At 48.6% G+C, this 17,613-nt stretch overlaps 1 protein-coding gene across 1 annotated transcript in view; it reads right to left on the minus strand.

Moving 5' to 3' along the window:
• The window catches only part of SMURF2 (SMAD specific E3 ubiquitin protein ligase 2), a 1,271,870-nt gene that overhangs the window by 642,352 nt on the left and 611,905 nt on the right, over positions 1-17,613 (minus strand). Inside the window, exon 9 of the mRNA XM_069655016.1 lies at positions 15,425-15,509. Within this exon, the coding sequence (XP_069511117.1) occupies positions 15,425-15,509 (85 nt within the window). The remainder of the gene's footprint in view (positions 1-15,424; positions 15,510-17,613) is intronic.

Consider the following 17,613-nt stretch of genomic DNA (forward strand, 5'->3'; position numbering starts at 1 on the left):
GCATGGCATGGTGCATGGCACTCTGGAACATTCCAACAAGCGGGGACCACCAACTGGGAACACTGTGGGCAAACCCGTTACTGAGCGCTATATGCTACATAGTGAAACAATGAAAGCAAAAAGAATGGCCATCCATTATACAATGGTACTACGCAATCTGGGACACTGTTGGTGTGGAAAAATGACAGATAGTGGGGGGTATGGTGCGGCAGTTTGGCAAAGTTTGGTCACCCCTTCTTAATTTTGCACTTCAAGATTACACTTGCTTATAGAGACTAAGGATATTATTGGAGGAAGAGGACTGAGCCACGAGGGGATGATATACAGAGACTGAAATCTCTAGACTAGTCAGTGGGGGGTTTGACATGGGGAGGTTTGACGCAGTTATTGTTGAAAACACTGGTTGTTCGTAAGTTCATGTGAGAAAAACTAAGAAAATATTATATTACTGAAATTGAATATGTTCATGTGCTAACAAAGATTTGATTGGAAAAAAAGCTAAAGTAGCCCCTGTGCCTTCAGTTGAGTGTGCTTTGGCCGTGAAAGGTACACTTTTTTTTTAGATCGAGAATAAATTAAGTGTTACTCACCGGAGTGACTAACGTAGTCTCCTTTCTCCCATTCTATATGGTCTCCTTTCTCCCATTCTATACGGTCTCGCTAGGGACGAGAACGGAACTTTTTTTAACCAGAAAAAGAACACTTTCCATTTAAATTTATATGCGTGCGGGGGCATGCGCTCTCTTAATCAGGCCCACCGGCACCACGCCTCGGTCCCTTTTGAGGTGGCGACTGTATTGAACTGTTCAACCTCGCTCCTCTTATTTTAGGGGGAAAGATGGTGGGACGTATGGTGGAAAGGGGACTATGAACTAGGAGTACATAAGTCACTCCGGTGAGTAACAATTACTCCTAAGTCCCGTCCCCTTTCCTTTATCCTGTATGGGCGACTACACATTATGAAAACACCCTTGGGGGAGAGCTTGATATTCTATGCAAACAGATTACGGAGGACGGCCTGGCCAAATGCTGTGTCAGCCCTGGCGCTGTTATCCAAACAGTGTTTGCAGAAGGCCGATGGAGTTGCCCATGTCGCTGTTCTGGTAATTACTTGCCACGGCACGTGACGTTGGAAGGCAACAACCGCTGCCTTGGCCCTTATATCGTGAGCGTGCATGTCCCTTGGTGACTCTTTGTGCTGAGCCTTGTATGCCTCTTGGATGCCAGCAGTCATCCATCTGGTTATGGATGCCTTGGACGCTGCTTGTTCAGGCCATGAGCCTCCAAATGTGACAAATAAGGCATTGGTCTTGCCAAAGGCCTTGGTTCTGTAGAGATAGAATTTTAAATTTCTTCTGACGTCTAAACAGCAGAGAGCCTTTTCGGCGTCTTCCTTGTGGTTTGAAAGGAATGTGGGAGCACAATCTCTTCGTGAATGTGGAAAGAGTAGACAGCTTTTGGTAGAAACCTGGGGTTTGTGCGGAGCACGACCTTGTCCCAATCAAACAGTGTAGGACTCAGAACCTGGCTAACTCTGCGAGCTGAAGCAAGACTGACTAGTAGTGCTGTTTTGAGCGTGACCAATTTGATGTCCACTGTGGTCATGGGCTCGAATGGTTTGTGCGCAACGGTGCGAAGAACATTAAGATTCCAGACTGGGTGCAGGCGTCTGCCAGGAGGGTAAAGCCTGGTCAACCCCGCCTCTTCACCACTGGATTAGCCGAGGAGAAGGTGAACCTATCCGAGTTCCTGTATGCACCAATGGCCACAAGAAGGCTGGGTGCGATCCTGCACCGGGCTGGCTGTGGTGGAGTAAAGGCCTGCTGTCTGCTTCCTCCTTGCAAGTACATGCCCTCGTAGTACCTTGGCTGGGCTGAGAATGGCGGGTACGACGTGGTCCATTTGACTGCAGTCATAGGACCCCAATCTGCCCTGGCCGCAGACTCGCACCTTTGCGGTTCACCAGGTTGGCAGGCTTCTGTCCTGGGCGCCATCTTGTCTGCGTACGCCGCCATTTTGTCTGTGCCTTCCGCACGTGCCACTGTGGACGATGTGGGCCTGGGTTCAGCCTGCATACCTTGATGCATCACCGTTACCCCCACCCTGCAACTCTGGCGTGGGCCTGGTAGGCAATTGGCCCTCGGCCATGTGGCTAGTAGTGCTAACTGCGCTGCGTGTAGGTGCTCCCTCAGGCATGTGCCTGGTAGCAGAGCTAAGCCCCTCAGAATGTATTCCGGTACCAGAGCCCATAGGCCCCTCAGTGGTGGAACCGGTAGGGCCCTTCGACCCCTCGGCCGTTAAGCCAGTAGCTACAAGAGCCTCAGTGTCCTTGCTGCCGGTGCAAAGGTCTGACTGACCCCTCCAGTAGGCGGGAAGGAGTCACCCCTGCAGGGTGCTTTTGAGAAGAGTAGGCTTACCTTCTTGGTCTGTAGAGTGGGCCGTGGCCTGCACTGAGGAAGAGGCACTAGAAGTGCGTTTGGACACTGCAGTGCCATGTTTCAACAATTATGTCGAAGAAATGGCTGGGAGTTGTGTGGTTGGAGTGTTTATGCCTACCCCAGTGGTGTTTGTGCTTTTGTGTGACACTGTCGCTGGGTGTAGTCTCCATAACCTTGCCTTCCGGAGGGGGTGTGGGTGCCTGGCACGCTGGAATTTGCAGATCCCATATTTTCTTCTGCGTCACTTTGTGAGGCAGAACTGCTGTACTCCTCTTCCGACTCTTTGGAGCCCGTTGGGATGTTTGAATAAGCCTCTGCCTGCAAGCCTTAAGCCGCCCAAGGTTTGGGTGCATCAGTCTTTCAATGTTTTAAGCCAATAAAGCTGACAAGGTCAGCAGTGTTTTTCACAATGGTGCCTAGGGAGGTAGCAATTGCACACCCGGTGTGTGTCCTTTCAGGGTATTTGTTGTTACAGGAAGGGCAGAATTTAAAAGGAATATATTCCATACTGAAGTGGCAGGGAAATGAAAAACGGAGTGTATGGGGAGGATGAGTAAATGTATACATTCTCTAGGAGAAAGAATAGGGGAACCACTCCCCCACTCTCCCTACTGTGCAGGCCGAAGCAGCGGACGTTGAGACGGTCGTCGCAATGCTTCGTCTGGAAAGGTTGCAAAACAGCTGCAGCATTGATCGACAAAAATGGTTACTGAAACGGTACTAAATTTGAGTCACAATAAATGACAAAAGGCTATAAGCCACGAACTCTGTGGTATGTGATCAACCACAATGGTGGCAAAAGATTATCTGAGGGATCTTAACACGTGAAGGACCATGGGTACTGTACACGTCACACTAGGGATAGTATTACAACCACGCCCAGTCAAAGTCCTTCAAACAAGTCATGCAATAACCTGCACCTACCACTAGATGTCGGCCTATGCAAGCATGTGATTATAAGCAGATCCACAAGCTTCAGAAATTAGACTATGAATACCAGGTATCTCATTTATGATGTACACAACTAATCACCCAGTTGTCCTAGTACGGCTCTGCTTCTGGTCAACATGCTCAATTTTGTGGGTTCAAAGGTTATTTCTACCCCAGAAAAATCCTAATATATTGTCTGCAGCCCCACCATATCATCCTCCATAATGTGACATTGAGACCTGCACTCCTGCAGCTGTTCTTTGTTGATGCAGTATTCATGCTTCCTTTTGCTCAGCCTTTGTACACTTCAGTTCATCGCACTGAAGCATTTCCCTTCTACTTTGTGCTTCGATTACATGTCTTTAATATAAAGAGTATATATTTTCCTGCATATACTGTGAGGGGAGGTGGCTGGTATCAAGTTAAAGTTAGTCTCACAAAAGCAAACAACATTGAAGCCAGACTGCTCCGTCAAGTTACCTTTAAAAGAAGGTAAACAAACTTGATGAGACACAATGTTCACACACTACAGATTTGGTCTTCTTGAGACCCTAAGAATAGGGCTTAAAATGAAACTGAACTGGTGGATAACCCTCCACTGAAATAGTTATCAGCAGTTTGTTTATTCATTTATTGACCATTTATATGGCGTCTATACAGCAAAAATTGTTTCCAGGTGCCACAAGAAAAAAAGGGGTGGGTGGGCGGGAGGGAGGGAGGGAGGAGAAAACAACAATAACGGTCCTACTAGGCCTTGTGACATTCGGATTGTGCAAGTGCTGAAGAAAATTGAAGGGGGAAATGGGAAGGTGAGGGAAGGGAGAGAGAGAAGTGCAGGAGGGAGGGGGCCACAGGGGCTGGGCAAGTGCTAAGGGGAGCCTGGAGGGTAAGTGCCCGGGTTCAACAAGTGCGAGGGTGGGGTGGACCAGACTCAGTAGGCTAGTCGGGGAAGGGTGCGCGAGGGCAAGTGCTGGAAAGGGTTGCAGGGGGAAGACTAGTCGAAGGAGGGCCTGGCCCCAGTAAGACTCATAAGGGAACATGCAACCAGTTGCAGCGTCAGACTAGCAGACTAGCAAGGGAGGGGCAGGGGAGGAGGAGAAAAAGAAGGTCTTGAGAAGATTCTGAAACACAAGGAGACCTGGCTCAAGTCAAAGAGGCCATTCCAGAGGGAGGTTCCTGCTGAAGAAAGATCTCCCCTCTACTCTGTGCTCGGAGAAACGTCTAATCTGCAGCAGGTTGGAGTTAGAGGACCGAAGGACTCTAGCAGGGAGTTATTTAGGGAGAGAAAGCTGAATGTAGCGAGGTCCCAGACCCCAGAAAGTCTTGTGGATGGTGCAGAGGCTCTTGAATTTGATCCTTGCAACAACTGGGAGCCAGTGGAGAGATTTTAGGGCTGGAGAGGTGTGTCCCTGGGCTTGAGGCCAAGGATAAATCTTGCAGGCCTATTCTGGATTAGTTGCAGAGGGAGGAAAGAGGCAAATTACGGAAAAACTGATGCAGTAATCCAGCATGGAAAGAACCAGAGCTCTGCAGACATTGAGTTTCTGGGGGAAGGTGAGGAAAGGGATTATGAAAGTGGGCATTTTTAGCAAGGTCAGCGATCTGAGGTGAGAAATTATAAATTACTCACTGTAGTGACTAACGTACTCTTAGTCCCCTTTCCTCCATGCTGCATGGGCGTCCTTTCCAAGGGACGGGAGACGGAACTTTTTTCACCAGAAAAAACCTTCTTCCCCTTTAAATTTAGAGGCACACAGGGCGCGGCCCTGGGAGCAAGCATTGCCCTGACTCCACCCTCCGGCGCCACACCTCAGTCCCCATCGACACGTCAACAATAGATTTAACATTGCCTAATGACACCAGTATTATTAGGGGGGAGGATGGTGGGACGTATGGAGGAAAGGGGACTAAGGACTAAGTATTTTAGTCACTACGGTGAGTAACTTATAATTACTCCAGCGTCTTGTCCCCCTTCATCCATACTGCATGGACGATGACAACTGAATGTAGCGACAGGGTGGAGAGGAGACCCTCCTTAAGCAAATAGGTTCCCGAGAACCGCCTGTACGAAAAAACTGCATCTGATCTAGAGCCGGCATCCAAACAGTAATGCTTGCAAAAAGCCGAGGGAGTGGCCCAAGTGGCCGCCCGGCGTATAACTTACCAAAGGACATGGCGCTGGAATGCGATGGCCGTTGCCTTGGCCCTGACTGCTTGGGCGTGCATGTCAGCACGGAAACGGCTTGTGCTGGCCCTCGTATGCTTTTTTGATGGCCGAGACCATACAGCGGGATATGGAGGCCTTGGAGGCCTGATAAGCTGGTGTTGCACCTCAGAAAGTGACAAAAAGGGCGTCTGATTTGCGGAAGCCCTTGGTCCTGTCTAGATAGAATTTCAGGGCACACCTGATATCCAGGCAGTGCAGAACTCTCTCTGCTTCGTCGTTAGGATTGGCAGAAAACGTAGGAAGGACTATTTCCTCGTTCAAATGAAAAGCAGAAGGCACCTTAGGCAAAAATGGTGGGCCTGTCTGCAGGACTACTTTGTCCTTGTGAAAGGTAGCATATGGTTCTGAGGCAACCAGCACCTGGATTTCATTGACTCTGCAAGCCTAGGTGAGGCCGACCAGTAAAGCCGTCTTAATGGTGACCAGCCTGATGTCCGCGGATGCCATTGGCTCAAACGATCTGTGCGCCAGGGCGCCCAAGACTACATTCAGATCCCACGCAAGCCCTGACAAATGTTGCTTGACAATCGGATTGGAGGAGGAGAAGACCCCCTCCTCCGAATTCCTGTAAGCCCTGATGGCTGCGAGGTAAGTGCGGCATGTGTTCACCTGCACACCCAAGTTGGCGAGGTGCGCCGGGAGGGGAGCACGTCATCTAGAGTACATGCCAGAGGGTCGATTTCCTTGGATCCTGCCCAGTGGCAGAACCTGGTCTATTTACTTTTGTACTGGGTTCTGGTAGCCTTGCTCCTTGCGCCCTGTATGATTTGCAGATTAGCCTGTGAGAGGCTGAGGTGCCTTAGCGTTACCTGCTATGGAACCACGCTGTGAGGGCTAGTTTCTGTGGCGCGGGGTGGATAACCATGCGCCCCTGCTGTGCCAGAAGATGTGCTCGGCCCGTCGGAAGGTGAATCGGAGGCATCTCCAAGAGACTGAGCAGCGCTGAGAACCATGGCCTGGCCGGCCACCAGGGAGCTATTAGGATGATATTGAGCTGGCGAGACTCCTTGATCTTGCAAATCACTCTGTTAATCAGCGGAGTGGGCGGGAAGGCGTACACGGTAATGCCGTTCCACTGAATCCGAAATGCGTCGCCCATGGAGCCGGGGTCCTGTCCCTGCCAGGAGGCTAACTGAGAGCACTTCTTGTTGTGTCAGGTACCTGGTGGAGAACCCATCTGTTGAAGATCTCCTGACTAACAAGGTCGTTTAGCTGCCACTCGTAATTGTCCGCTCCCAACCTGCCGAGACTGTCCGCCTCCAGGTTGGATTCTCCCAGAAGGTGGACTGCCGTGGGGTAGATGTCATTTTCCAGATCCGAATCCCACATGCTAATTTCCAGTCTGCACAGTTGAGGGGATCTGGTGCCTCCCTGCTTGTTGACATAGTACATGCTGGTCGAGTTGTCTGTCTGGATGAGGACAACCTTGCCCCTGAGACGTGGAAGGAATGCTCGGAGCGCTAGCCAGATGGCGTTCAGCTCCAACCAACTGATGTGGTATTCTTGCTCCTGTCGGGTCCAGGTGCTGTGGACCGAGAGATCGTTCAGGGTGGCTCCCCAGCCCTCGAGCGAGGAGCCTGTGGTGATGGTGACCTGCGGGATGGGAGGCCGTAAGCGCTTGCCTCTCCGCAGGTTGCAGTGCCTGGAACACCATGTGAGGTCTGGGCGGCGAGATGGAGGAACGTTGATCATCTAAGGATTGGGAGCCCCGCTCCTGGTTCCATGAAGCCGCAAAGTGCAGCTGAATCCTCCTCATCCTCAGTCTCGTCTGTGGGACGGCTATCAGGACCGCAGCCAAGAGACCCAGGAGATGCTGTTACCACCAGGCCGAGGTCACCACTCTGCTGAGGAAGGGAGTTGTGGCCCTCCTGATGGCTGCAATCTTGTCCTCCGATGGAAACACCTTCTCAGAGCACGTGTCCCAGATGAGGAACAAGAATGTCAGTCTGCGTGGGCAGCAGCTGCCACTTCTTGAGATTGACCGAAAAGCCCAGATCGTGCAGTGTGTTCATAAGGACATGGGAAGAGTGGTGAATCGCTTCCGGAGATGTAGCCCTGACGAGCCAGTCGTCGAAGTATGGGTAGATGTGGAGGTCCTGCGCTTTGAGGAGGGCAGCCACAGTATTTGTGAATCTGGTAAAGACCCTGGGGGCCGAGTTGAGGCCGAAAGGAAGGACCTTCTATTGAAAATGGTAGTCCATGATCCTGAACCGTAGGAAAGAACGATGGGGCTGCCAAATCGGGACGTGAAGGCACGCGTCGTTCAGATCCAGGGAGTATATCCAGTCTCCCTTGCACAATGTCTTAGCTATAAAAGCTGGCGTAACCATCTTGAATTTTTGTAGAGTTAAGGAGAGGTTGAGGGTGGTAAGGTCCAGCGCAACTCTTATGCCCGCCTGTTTTTTTTTCTGAATGGTGAAAATCCTGGAGTAAAAGCCCAAGCCTCGCTGGGAGGCTGGGACTTCCTCCACAGCCCGGCTCTCTACGAGCGAGTGGATCTCCACCAGAAGAGTTGCTGTCCCAACTTGAGGGAGTGCAGGGGAGGAGAGGTTGGGATGGGTAGGCGGTACCCCGTGGATACTACAGAGAGGATTCAGGGGTCCGTGAAATTCTGGTGCCAGAAATGTGCATGGAGTGCATGCCTTCCCCCCATTGGAGACACGTGGACCCGAAGGGGCGTGTCATGCCTTCTTTCCCTCAGAGGCTGTTGCAGAGTATGAGGACTGAATAAAGCCCCCCCCCCCTTTCTGTTGCTTGTGCCGATTTGGAGTCAGCGAGCGGTCCGGCTGCCTGGACCTCTGTTCCTGGAAGCCACAGAACCCTCCGTATGTACGCCCCTTGCGGAGCGCTGCTGTGACTGGGTGTACCATTTGGGCGTGGTCTTCGTTAAGATGGATAAAGACTTGGCCGTTTGTGAGCTGTTTTTCTTTTTGTCCAGCTCCTCGTCCATTGTGTAGTGGAAGAGGTCATCCCCTTCGAACGGAGGATCTAAGATGTGTTCCTGGATGTCCGGGTAGAATTTCGTTGCAAGTTGCCAGGCTGTCCTCCTTCTGATACAAATGGCACGGCCAGAGGTGTCAATATGGGCCACGGTGGACTCCATGAAGTCCTGCGCCACCAGTTTAGCTTCAGCCAGTTCCACCTTGAAACGTGATTGACTCTGAGTGGTGAGTTCTGTGAGGAAGTCCGCAATTTCCCACCATAACCTCTGGTTGACGGCAGCCAGCATGGCATCGGCATTGGCCTGACGAAGATGCAAGGACATGTTGGAATACAGCTTCTTCCCTTAAGTCTCCAAGATCTTCTCCTCCTTGCCTAGCAGAATCGCAGAGGAGGAAGCGGGGGACGACTGAGGCTTGGAGTATAGTGAGTATTGCTGCAGCAATCACAGAGGAGTGTGGCTGAGGATGGGCCGATAGCAAGAGTGTATCCCCCTCCATCTGCATGTACTTGGCATCTAGGCGTGGACTGACTGGCTGTGCAGAATGGGGCTTGAGCCAACCCTTTTTGGCCAGGGAGACTACATCGGTCTGCTGTTAAATTCCCGTTTTGGCAGAGGGGCACCACATGAGGACTTTAGCGAGGACCCCCTCTGCCGGTTGATCGACCTCAGGTTGAGGCAGGCCCAGGTACTCAGCCAGCCCTGCCAGACATTCATGGAAGGCCCTGGCTGACAAGGGTATGTCAGGGTTCTCCTCCTCATCCGTGTCCTGAGGATCAGGAGGGTCCTGCATCGGTGGGGGAGTTGAGGGAGTAGCGGGAGCCGGCGGCTGGGGTACCGGGACCGGAGGCTGTGGAGGAGGCTGGTATGGAATCGGCTGAGGGGCCGAAGGCAGAGGCTGCACCGGGCCAGGGTGCCGGCGGAGGAGCCTGAGGTGCTGGAAGCATTGGAGGGAGCATGTCCCTGATGGCATCCCTGAGGATAACCCCCCCCATCCGCAGGGACTTCATGAGCCCGAGGAAGCTCTCAAAGAACCTGTCTTCACAGGCCGGAGGAGTGGTAGGGAAAATAGACAGTAACGGGAGGCTGCTAGAGCCGCTGCATACCCTGCCCATACGGACACAGCAGGAAACTGCCCTGCGCAAATGAAGGATAGGCTGTAAGCCACGTACCTGGTTGAGGCCAGTCCCATCTTGACACCAGTTCCTTGCCAAACTCCGGGAATGGCATTGGACGGGTGCTGAGGTCTGGCACAGTGGCCAATTTGTCAAGCTGCCTGCCACATGCCTGCATCATGTTGCTCGGCTCGCTGGGCCCAGCCTCCTCCAAGACTTTTGAGTGTGGATCACAAAGCCTACCCTGCTCCTTGGGCCTAGACCCGGTAGGTGACACCCCCTCGGCCCGGGGGCCAGTAGAGCTGCGTTTAGGCGCTCCCTCGGATGTATTGCTGGTACTAGGGCGTGGCCTCTAGGACATAATGCCGGTACAAGGGAGGAGCCCCTCGGGTGAAGACCCGGTACAAGAACCTTGTGGCCCTCAACACCGTCACCGGGAGGATACTAGGATCCCACAGCCTGTAGCTGAAGCAGCCTCAGTGCACGTACTGGTATGAGGACCTGAGCGGTCCCTCACACACGGCGAGTCCTTGGGAGGAGTCTCCCTTGTGCTGTGCGATGGAAAAAAGAGGCCCTACCTTGGGCCTGGATCGATGTTTCACGAAGTCCTTGAGCTCCTCGGGAGGCGACTTCTGGAAGAGCTCCCTCCACCTGACTAGTCTGTTCATCAGAGACCTCGCTGTACAAGCTTGCCAACTGTGGTCTGGGCCAAGGCAACATAGGCAGAGAGGTGGGGGTCTGAAGTTGGGAAGAGCCCGTCGCAGGCGGGTACCTGCTGAACCCTGTGGAAGTCAACATGCGCCAGGGAGGAGCGTGACGCTAGAGGACCGAGTACCTGTATGATAAAAGACAGAAGAAGTATCCGCGTGTGGAATTACATGGCCGAAGCCAAACCCAGGAGTGCTGGTGAATTTGGCCTGTTCCCGTCAACGCGGAAAAGGGGACTGAGGCGTTGCACTGTAGTCAGGGCAGCGCATGCTCCCAGGGCTGTGCAACCACGCGCCTCTAAATCTAAAGGGGAAGAATGTTTTTTCTGGTGAAAGGTTCTGTCTCCTGTCCCTTGGAAGGGACGCCCATGCAGTATGGAGGAAAGGGGACGAGACGAAGGAGAGAGGAGTCGAGGGGAGGGGAGCCCAAGAAGGGCAGCCAAAGGGTAGGAGAGAAGGAGGGGGCAGGAGTCCCAATGAGAATTGTCTCAGTCTTTGGCATTAAGGCAGAGATCGTTAGCAGCCCACCATGCCTGAATAGCAGTTAGCAGTAAGACAATCGGGAATGAGAGGAGGGAAGTGTAAAAGAGAGCTGTGTGTCGTCAGCATAACACTGGAAATGCTATCTCAATGGCTGCACAACTGAGTGCTGGACAGAAAATATGGACTTTTTTCATTAATGCCAGCTTTCAAAATGTACAACCAGGGTCCTAGTACCAAAAATAACATACAGGGCGGAGGTCCGGGAGCTGGGCTTGGATTGGGCTAAGATTGAGTCTTATTTGGAAACTATTTCAGAGCCTTCCAGGTGTTATCCCGTTCTCGGCACTTAAGCATATACTGGGTATCACATCTTTAGACACCAAGGTCCACTAGAGAAGAATTATCATCTTAAGATCCATCATGGTTCCGTCACCCTCGACTCTTATTCAATTGAATACACTTTACAATCCAGACAACTGTTCGGCGCTTAAGGTCTGGGTGAATTCTGTTCTGACCATTGTTAATGAAAGAGCAGTACCGTTGGATGAATTGGAGCGTAATCCAGGTAAGATTAAGAAGTTATTATTTGAAAATGACTGGATTGCAAACAGGGAACATTTCTGGTTTACAAGCTATTTGAGCACTTTTCTCTTGACATTAAATCATTCAATTCTCCCCAGAAATACATGATAAAACACGCTTCAAGATCATAGAGAAACTTCTGGCTACGTATAAAATTAAACTTACTTCCAACCAACTATGTCCTAGGTGGCCGCCGTTTATTTCATCCACTGAACGTCTGTGTGATTGCTGTAGAATTGACTGTGAAACTTTGAAACATCTAATTGTGGAATGTCCGGCTCTAACTATTCAAAGAGAGGACATTGTTAAATCCTATTTAAATATCTTCCTGGTGGAAGTTACTAGTTAGTCCCAATGACAGATTGTTAATTAATGTGATGAATCTACTAAAATTGCTTGTGTCTCACTGTTTTAAAATGGTATTTATTAAGCAATATTTGATGTTGAATGACTTAGTGTTTTGTGGTTTTTATGCAAGTGTTATCACACAATAAATACATTTATTAAATAACACTGGAAATGAGGAGAGAAGTAGGAGATCAAGTGGGCAAGGTAAATGTTGAAAAGCCACAGCGAGAGGCTAGAGCCCTTGGCGATGACTCAAGTAGAGAGTGGGGTAGAGGAGAGAAAAGGACCCAGTTGCACTTACTGAGGCAGATGCATCACCTCCATATTTGTGCCCCCCAGGCCTACCCCACCAGAAATAAACAGCCCTTAGGAGGGGACAGAGGAGATGAGAGGCCCAATAGCAGTCCCATAAGATCCTTACAAATGTTCAGACGCACCTCTAAGTCACCAAGTTTGGGTCACAGAATGTGACTATGTCCCCAAGTATAAGGTGCCAGTATGGATGACTCAGGAAGGTTAGTTTCATCATGCCCAACATGTGCCTCATTGCACTGCTCTTCCCACACCATGGCCGTGAGAGAGAAGGTCATCCAGTCCTTTCTTCCCTTTGGATTCTGGAACTTTACCTATTTTGAATTTAGGAAAACTACACTTCCCAGAATTCAATGCAAATACTGTACTGTATGGCCTGGTCACACATGGACACAGGAAACCTGAGAGCTTTAGATGAGCTGGCCGTGTAATGGAGGTCTCCTAGAGAACCAACAGTCGGTACCACCTGCCATATCAGTGTTTGCCTGCCAAAAGGGACTGTGCACAGATGCAATGAAGGGAAACTTTAAGGGAGCCCAGATCCAAAGGAGGGTGTTCAGATGGTTATAGTGGAGCGCAGGTGAAGCAATTTACCACAGACCATCTTGCTGAAGATAGTTTGAGTCAAAAATCCAAGTCCAACTGAAGCTATTCTGTGCTCATAGTGGATCAAACCCCACATGGGTGAAGACTACGGGCTTGTAGTGAAGACCCCCACTAATGCACTTAGGAATTCAGAGGGCTATGGTGAATTATGGTATCAGAGGGCTTGCCAAATATCAGTGAAACTGCAACAATATAGCACATTGCATGGCCACACCGCTTCCTGGGTAGCCTAGAAAAACTCTGCAACAGGGAAGAGAGGCTGGGGTTCAGATACATGCAGGCCTTACAGTGCTGTGATGTAGATAACGGATGCAGATTAAGGTGTATGCTCTCTGGGCCTATGTCAAAGGTGGTGCAGAGGGAATGAGATTTTGTGCTCGTAGCCAACAATAGTGTGGGAACCTAGTGAGTGGTTTGTACTGGGGTAGAATGACAATAGTATTACAGACTTGCACGCTGCGCTTTCGCTTTGCCAAAAATCAAATATAGCAACAATTATCCATGGTGAGTTGATGGATTATATTTTTAATCTTGTTTTATTATTGATTCAGCCAGCCGACACGCATTTCAACGTAATGTCTTTTTCAAGGCCTGATCACTGAAAGAAGCGTTCCAGTACTGTTGTGTATGGTGATTTATCCCAATCGTAATGGTAATTCTGCTATTTGTCAATTGATCGCTCTACTGTGATCGGAGTTCCTCTATAGATGGCTGAATGGCCAAAAGAATTGCAGTGTCCAATACACAGATGTCCTGTTCGGAATCATCTTAGAAGGTACCTTTTAAGATGGTTCCGAACAGGACATCTGTGTATTAAACACTAATATAACAGATACCTGCAATTCTTTTGGCCAATCAGGCATCTATAGAGGAACTCCTATTAGAGTAGACAGAGCAGAAAGAGTTTTGCAGTGCTCACCAATACCCAACATAGTGACAATCCAAACAGATTCTCTTAAATCATGTAGGTGACATTTGTGCACATTGATGGCTACCACTGCTCAGCAGCAAGTGCATATGGGTATTGAGCTTTCACATATAGTTCGCTGACTGCAGGTCAACCTGAATAAAAGTGCATCAATTCAACGTTTGGGACTACAACCAAGATTTTATTTTACGGATTTGCAGCCACTGTTTCTCAACTTTAACCCCCACCCCACCACCCCAACAGTGGAAGGCTTCCTACATGCTTTGGTACCAGTTACTGGATGTTGGTGAATGCTGACATGTGTTAGTATGTTAGTAAAATGGATGGCAGGACGTGCAGACAGCCAAGTCTGTGGGTTTCTTAACAAAACTAAGACAACAGGTAACAAATCTAGTCGTGGGACCTTATCTGGAAGTGTGCTTGGACATACTACACATAAAAAACAGTATATCCATACTCAGTCATAATGGGGTACCATTACCCATTATGACCAGTATCCTCCATCAGTGACCCATACAAGTAAAAGGTTATATTCTCAAAAGGCAATGTGGTTAATTCCGCTGCAGCTAAAGAGAAACACGTAATTAGAGGCAATAATGCTATAGGCATATTGTTAAAATGTGTAGACTCCCGAGATAGGCTATCTGGGTTGAATGGGAACAAATGCAAATATCCATAAAAATAAAGAGTGGTTCTAAATGGGTAATGTCATATTGACATAAGACAAAGAGATTGTACTCAAAGCATCACTGTCTGTATTTCATTACCTCTGCCCTCCCACTTTAAGTACTATTTAGCGCACCTTTCAATATTTCTGCATTGCAAACAAATATGTCAGGGAATGAGAATGTCAGGTAATTTGCTACAAATTATTTAGGGTCTCCATCTACCCACGTTTGACAGTTCAGCACATTTTCCGGAAGCACAATACAGCCTACCGAAATATTCTATACAAGAAGTACGCCAATTAGGTCCCAAAGCACTGTATAATAACTAGGAAGAATTGCAGCATGGTTTAACTTTTTCACAGAAAGAACTGAATTGTGGAATGCTTCAGCCATAGGTAATCCATTTCTTTACTTAAGATGTCAGGGTTTACCAAGACAGTAAATGCCTTGCTAAAGTCGGTCAATAAACACACCATAAATCACTTTCTTACAGCAAAAACAAATGATGTTCTGAAAAAGACGACTTTATGAAAGAAAAAAGAAAAACAGGAGGCTCAGATGAGAACCCTTGCAATTGAAATATAGACAGAGTAGTGTTGCATGCTAAAGGGTGCCATTAAAAGCCACTATTCCTGCAAAAAACAAGTGTCCAAATATGGTCCTGCCATAGATGAACATCATATCTAAAAATAGTGTTGTGTAACATCCATTTACAAACTTTGTATATCTCTTAACGTCCCTACCACTGTGCAAAGTGTTCCGAGATTATTCAAGGATTTGCCTTTGCAGATGGCCACAGGCTGGACAAATGCAACAAACAGTGATAGAAGAGGTTTTTAAACATTATTTGGAACATCGTCTTATTGATAACTCACTACTACATACATATTCTATTGTAAAAACACATTTGTTCTGAATCACATTTGTAACTGGGGGAAATATCTTATTCAATTAATACATTTTCAAGAATCAATGAGAGATTACAAAAGAGCACAGAGGAGAATCACACATTAAGACCAAATGCAAATGTGCCTGCCCCAACTGTCAACCGTTTAAATAACAATATCGGCATAGTATGCATTTTCAGATACCAAATGAAAAATGGCCAGATGTGAAAAACGTAACACAAATAGTCTTACCTAGGTACTCTTGGATCATGCCAAGTGCTTACACCAGTCTGGGTATGTAAAAAATAGACCTGTCCCTGCTGCGTTGTCCTTTGTTCTGTATAACAAAATCACATCAGTTAAAAAAAAAGTCAACACACATCTTTTTATCAATCTGTATTCAAAAAAGGCAACCAAAGTAAATTTAAAAATATATATCCCAGCTCTAGGAAATGTGGCTTCAGACATTTAAGTTTATTACCAAATAAAGATTTGTGGCATATCTAATAAGCCGTCTGTTAGGCAGAAACCTGGGCAGTTCCCTTAGGGACCACTGCAAAAGGCTTAGGACTACAGGCGTTGGCAGTAAACCCAATTGGTAGCCGTCTGTACCACCCAGATTTACCTGGTAGCTGTGGCTGACCAGCCAGACTTCTCTCAAGAAGAGTTTAGACAGTAAATAGAGTATACAAGATAGGTACCAAAATACAGTAGCACAAGCAAACACTGACCAGAGCTTGGATATAAAAGTATATAATTATTAAAAAAAAACTTTGTAGAATACACTAACACTAATATGGCAAGCAAGTTCAACCACAGTCACTATTAATATATATACATCCCTGATCACTTATTGAACAAGTCTTAGTTAAAACACCACTTATTTTCAGACAGAGGTGAGCGCTTAACCTAAGATGGCACTCCAATAAGTTAATGAAAAAGGGAAGCGAAAAAAGGCAGAATTAGGAACATACACAATACCAACACTTTAGGAGAACCAGAGCAAGTCAGAAAAGGCAGAGTCTACTGAGGAGCAAGAAAGTCTTAGGCCAGACCCACTCTTGGTGAGAGCAAGGCGAAATGTGTCCAAGATCACACAGTTGAATAGTACTTTTAAAGAGTATTTGCAAAGAGTTCAAAAAGGGTTGGCTCAAGTCAGGAAAAGTTAGTTAGTAGGTCCCAAGTCACCCCAGGATAGAAAGTCAAGGATTTACGGGACACCTTGAACAGTCCGTTGCAAGGGAAATCAGACGGGACAAAGTACCTGAAATGGTGAGAAAGCTCCAGCAGGGGCAGTTGTTCCTGGCAGTGGGTGCAAGTCAGTGCTTCGTCCAGGGGAAGAGGAGATCTCGAAGTGGAGGAGAGCTGGAGATCGTTGCACTGCCAGGGAAGAAACCAGCCGCGGAGTTTCCCGGTTAAAAGGTACTACCCTTTTATTCGTGGTAGTGGTGAAGCGTGGCTATCGGGCCTCCGGGGTGCTTGGCACGGGCGATTCGACCACGAGACGATCCAGGAAGCCGAAAAGAGGGCAAACTGGTTATCCCCACCAGATCATAGGAAGAAGACTCCGGGATGAAGATCTTCTCTGTCGTTGGGAAGTGGTGAGACGGTTCAGCAGGGCTCCACCGGTGGTGTCGTTGTTGCAGGTCGGCTCAGCTTCTCCCTCTTCGGATTCATTGGTCCTGTGGCGACTTCTCAAGTTCCAGTCCCCAAAGCCCTGCTTTTATGCAGAAAACCCCCATTCATCAGTCCTAGCTGTCACTCAAACATGCTAAGTGGTGAGCCCAATCACACAAGAGTGTGACTTGAGTTGCCGAGGCAACTCAGTCCAGGGTGCCTAAACCCCCCCTCCCACACATCCTGTAGACCCGGACAGAGGGGCACCCCTTTTGGAGGCGTCTGTGGAGAAGCCCGCCAAAAAGTGGAACAAAGGGCTCGGCTTGGGTTGGTGTTACAGAGGCGAACACAAACGCCATTTTAAAACGAGTCCTGGCAAAAAGACCCAACCGGGGAATAAATATTAAATAAATAACCCCCGGCGGTATCTTTAACATTGCACCAAAAAGTGGTGCGTTTAAAATGAATGTGAAAATTCCATAGGAAATATTCCGGTGGAATATTTTGCGTGGTAACCACTGCCACCAGCCAGAAACTCGACGAGGGGGGACTGCACAGTGCCCCCTCGAAAAACAGACCCAGGGGCAATCTAATTACCCCTACCAGTACTTCCACAATAGGATGGTTTGTACTGGTTCTGTTCACAATTTAAGACTAGTAAAGTCAATGGTGACTTTACATGCCCTGGGAGACAGTAGTCAGTCCCAGGGTATGGAGTCTGTTTGGGGGTCACTGTGACACCCCTGTGTTACTGCACTGAGGGTGCTGTGTAACACACTTACCAAAAATACATGAAACCCTATGGAGTAAAAGACCCCATATCC

The sequence above is a fragment of the Ambystoma mexicanum genome, chromosome 3q (genome assembly GCF_040938575.1).
Source record: "Ambystoma mexicanum isolate Mex_15411 chromosome 3q, UKY_AmexF1_1, whole genome shotgun sequence".
Taxonomy (NCBI): domain Eukaryota; kingdom Metazoa; phylum Chordata; class Amphibia; order Caudata; family Ambystomatidae; genus Ambystoma; species Ambystoma mexicanum.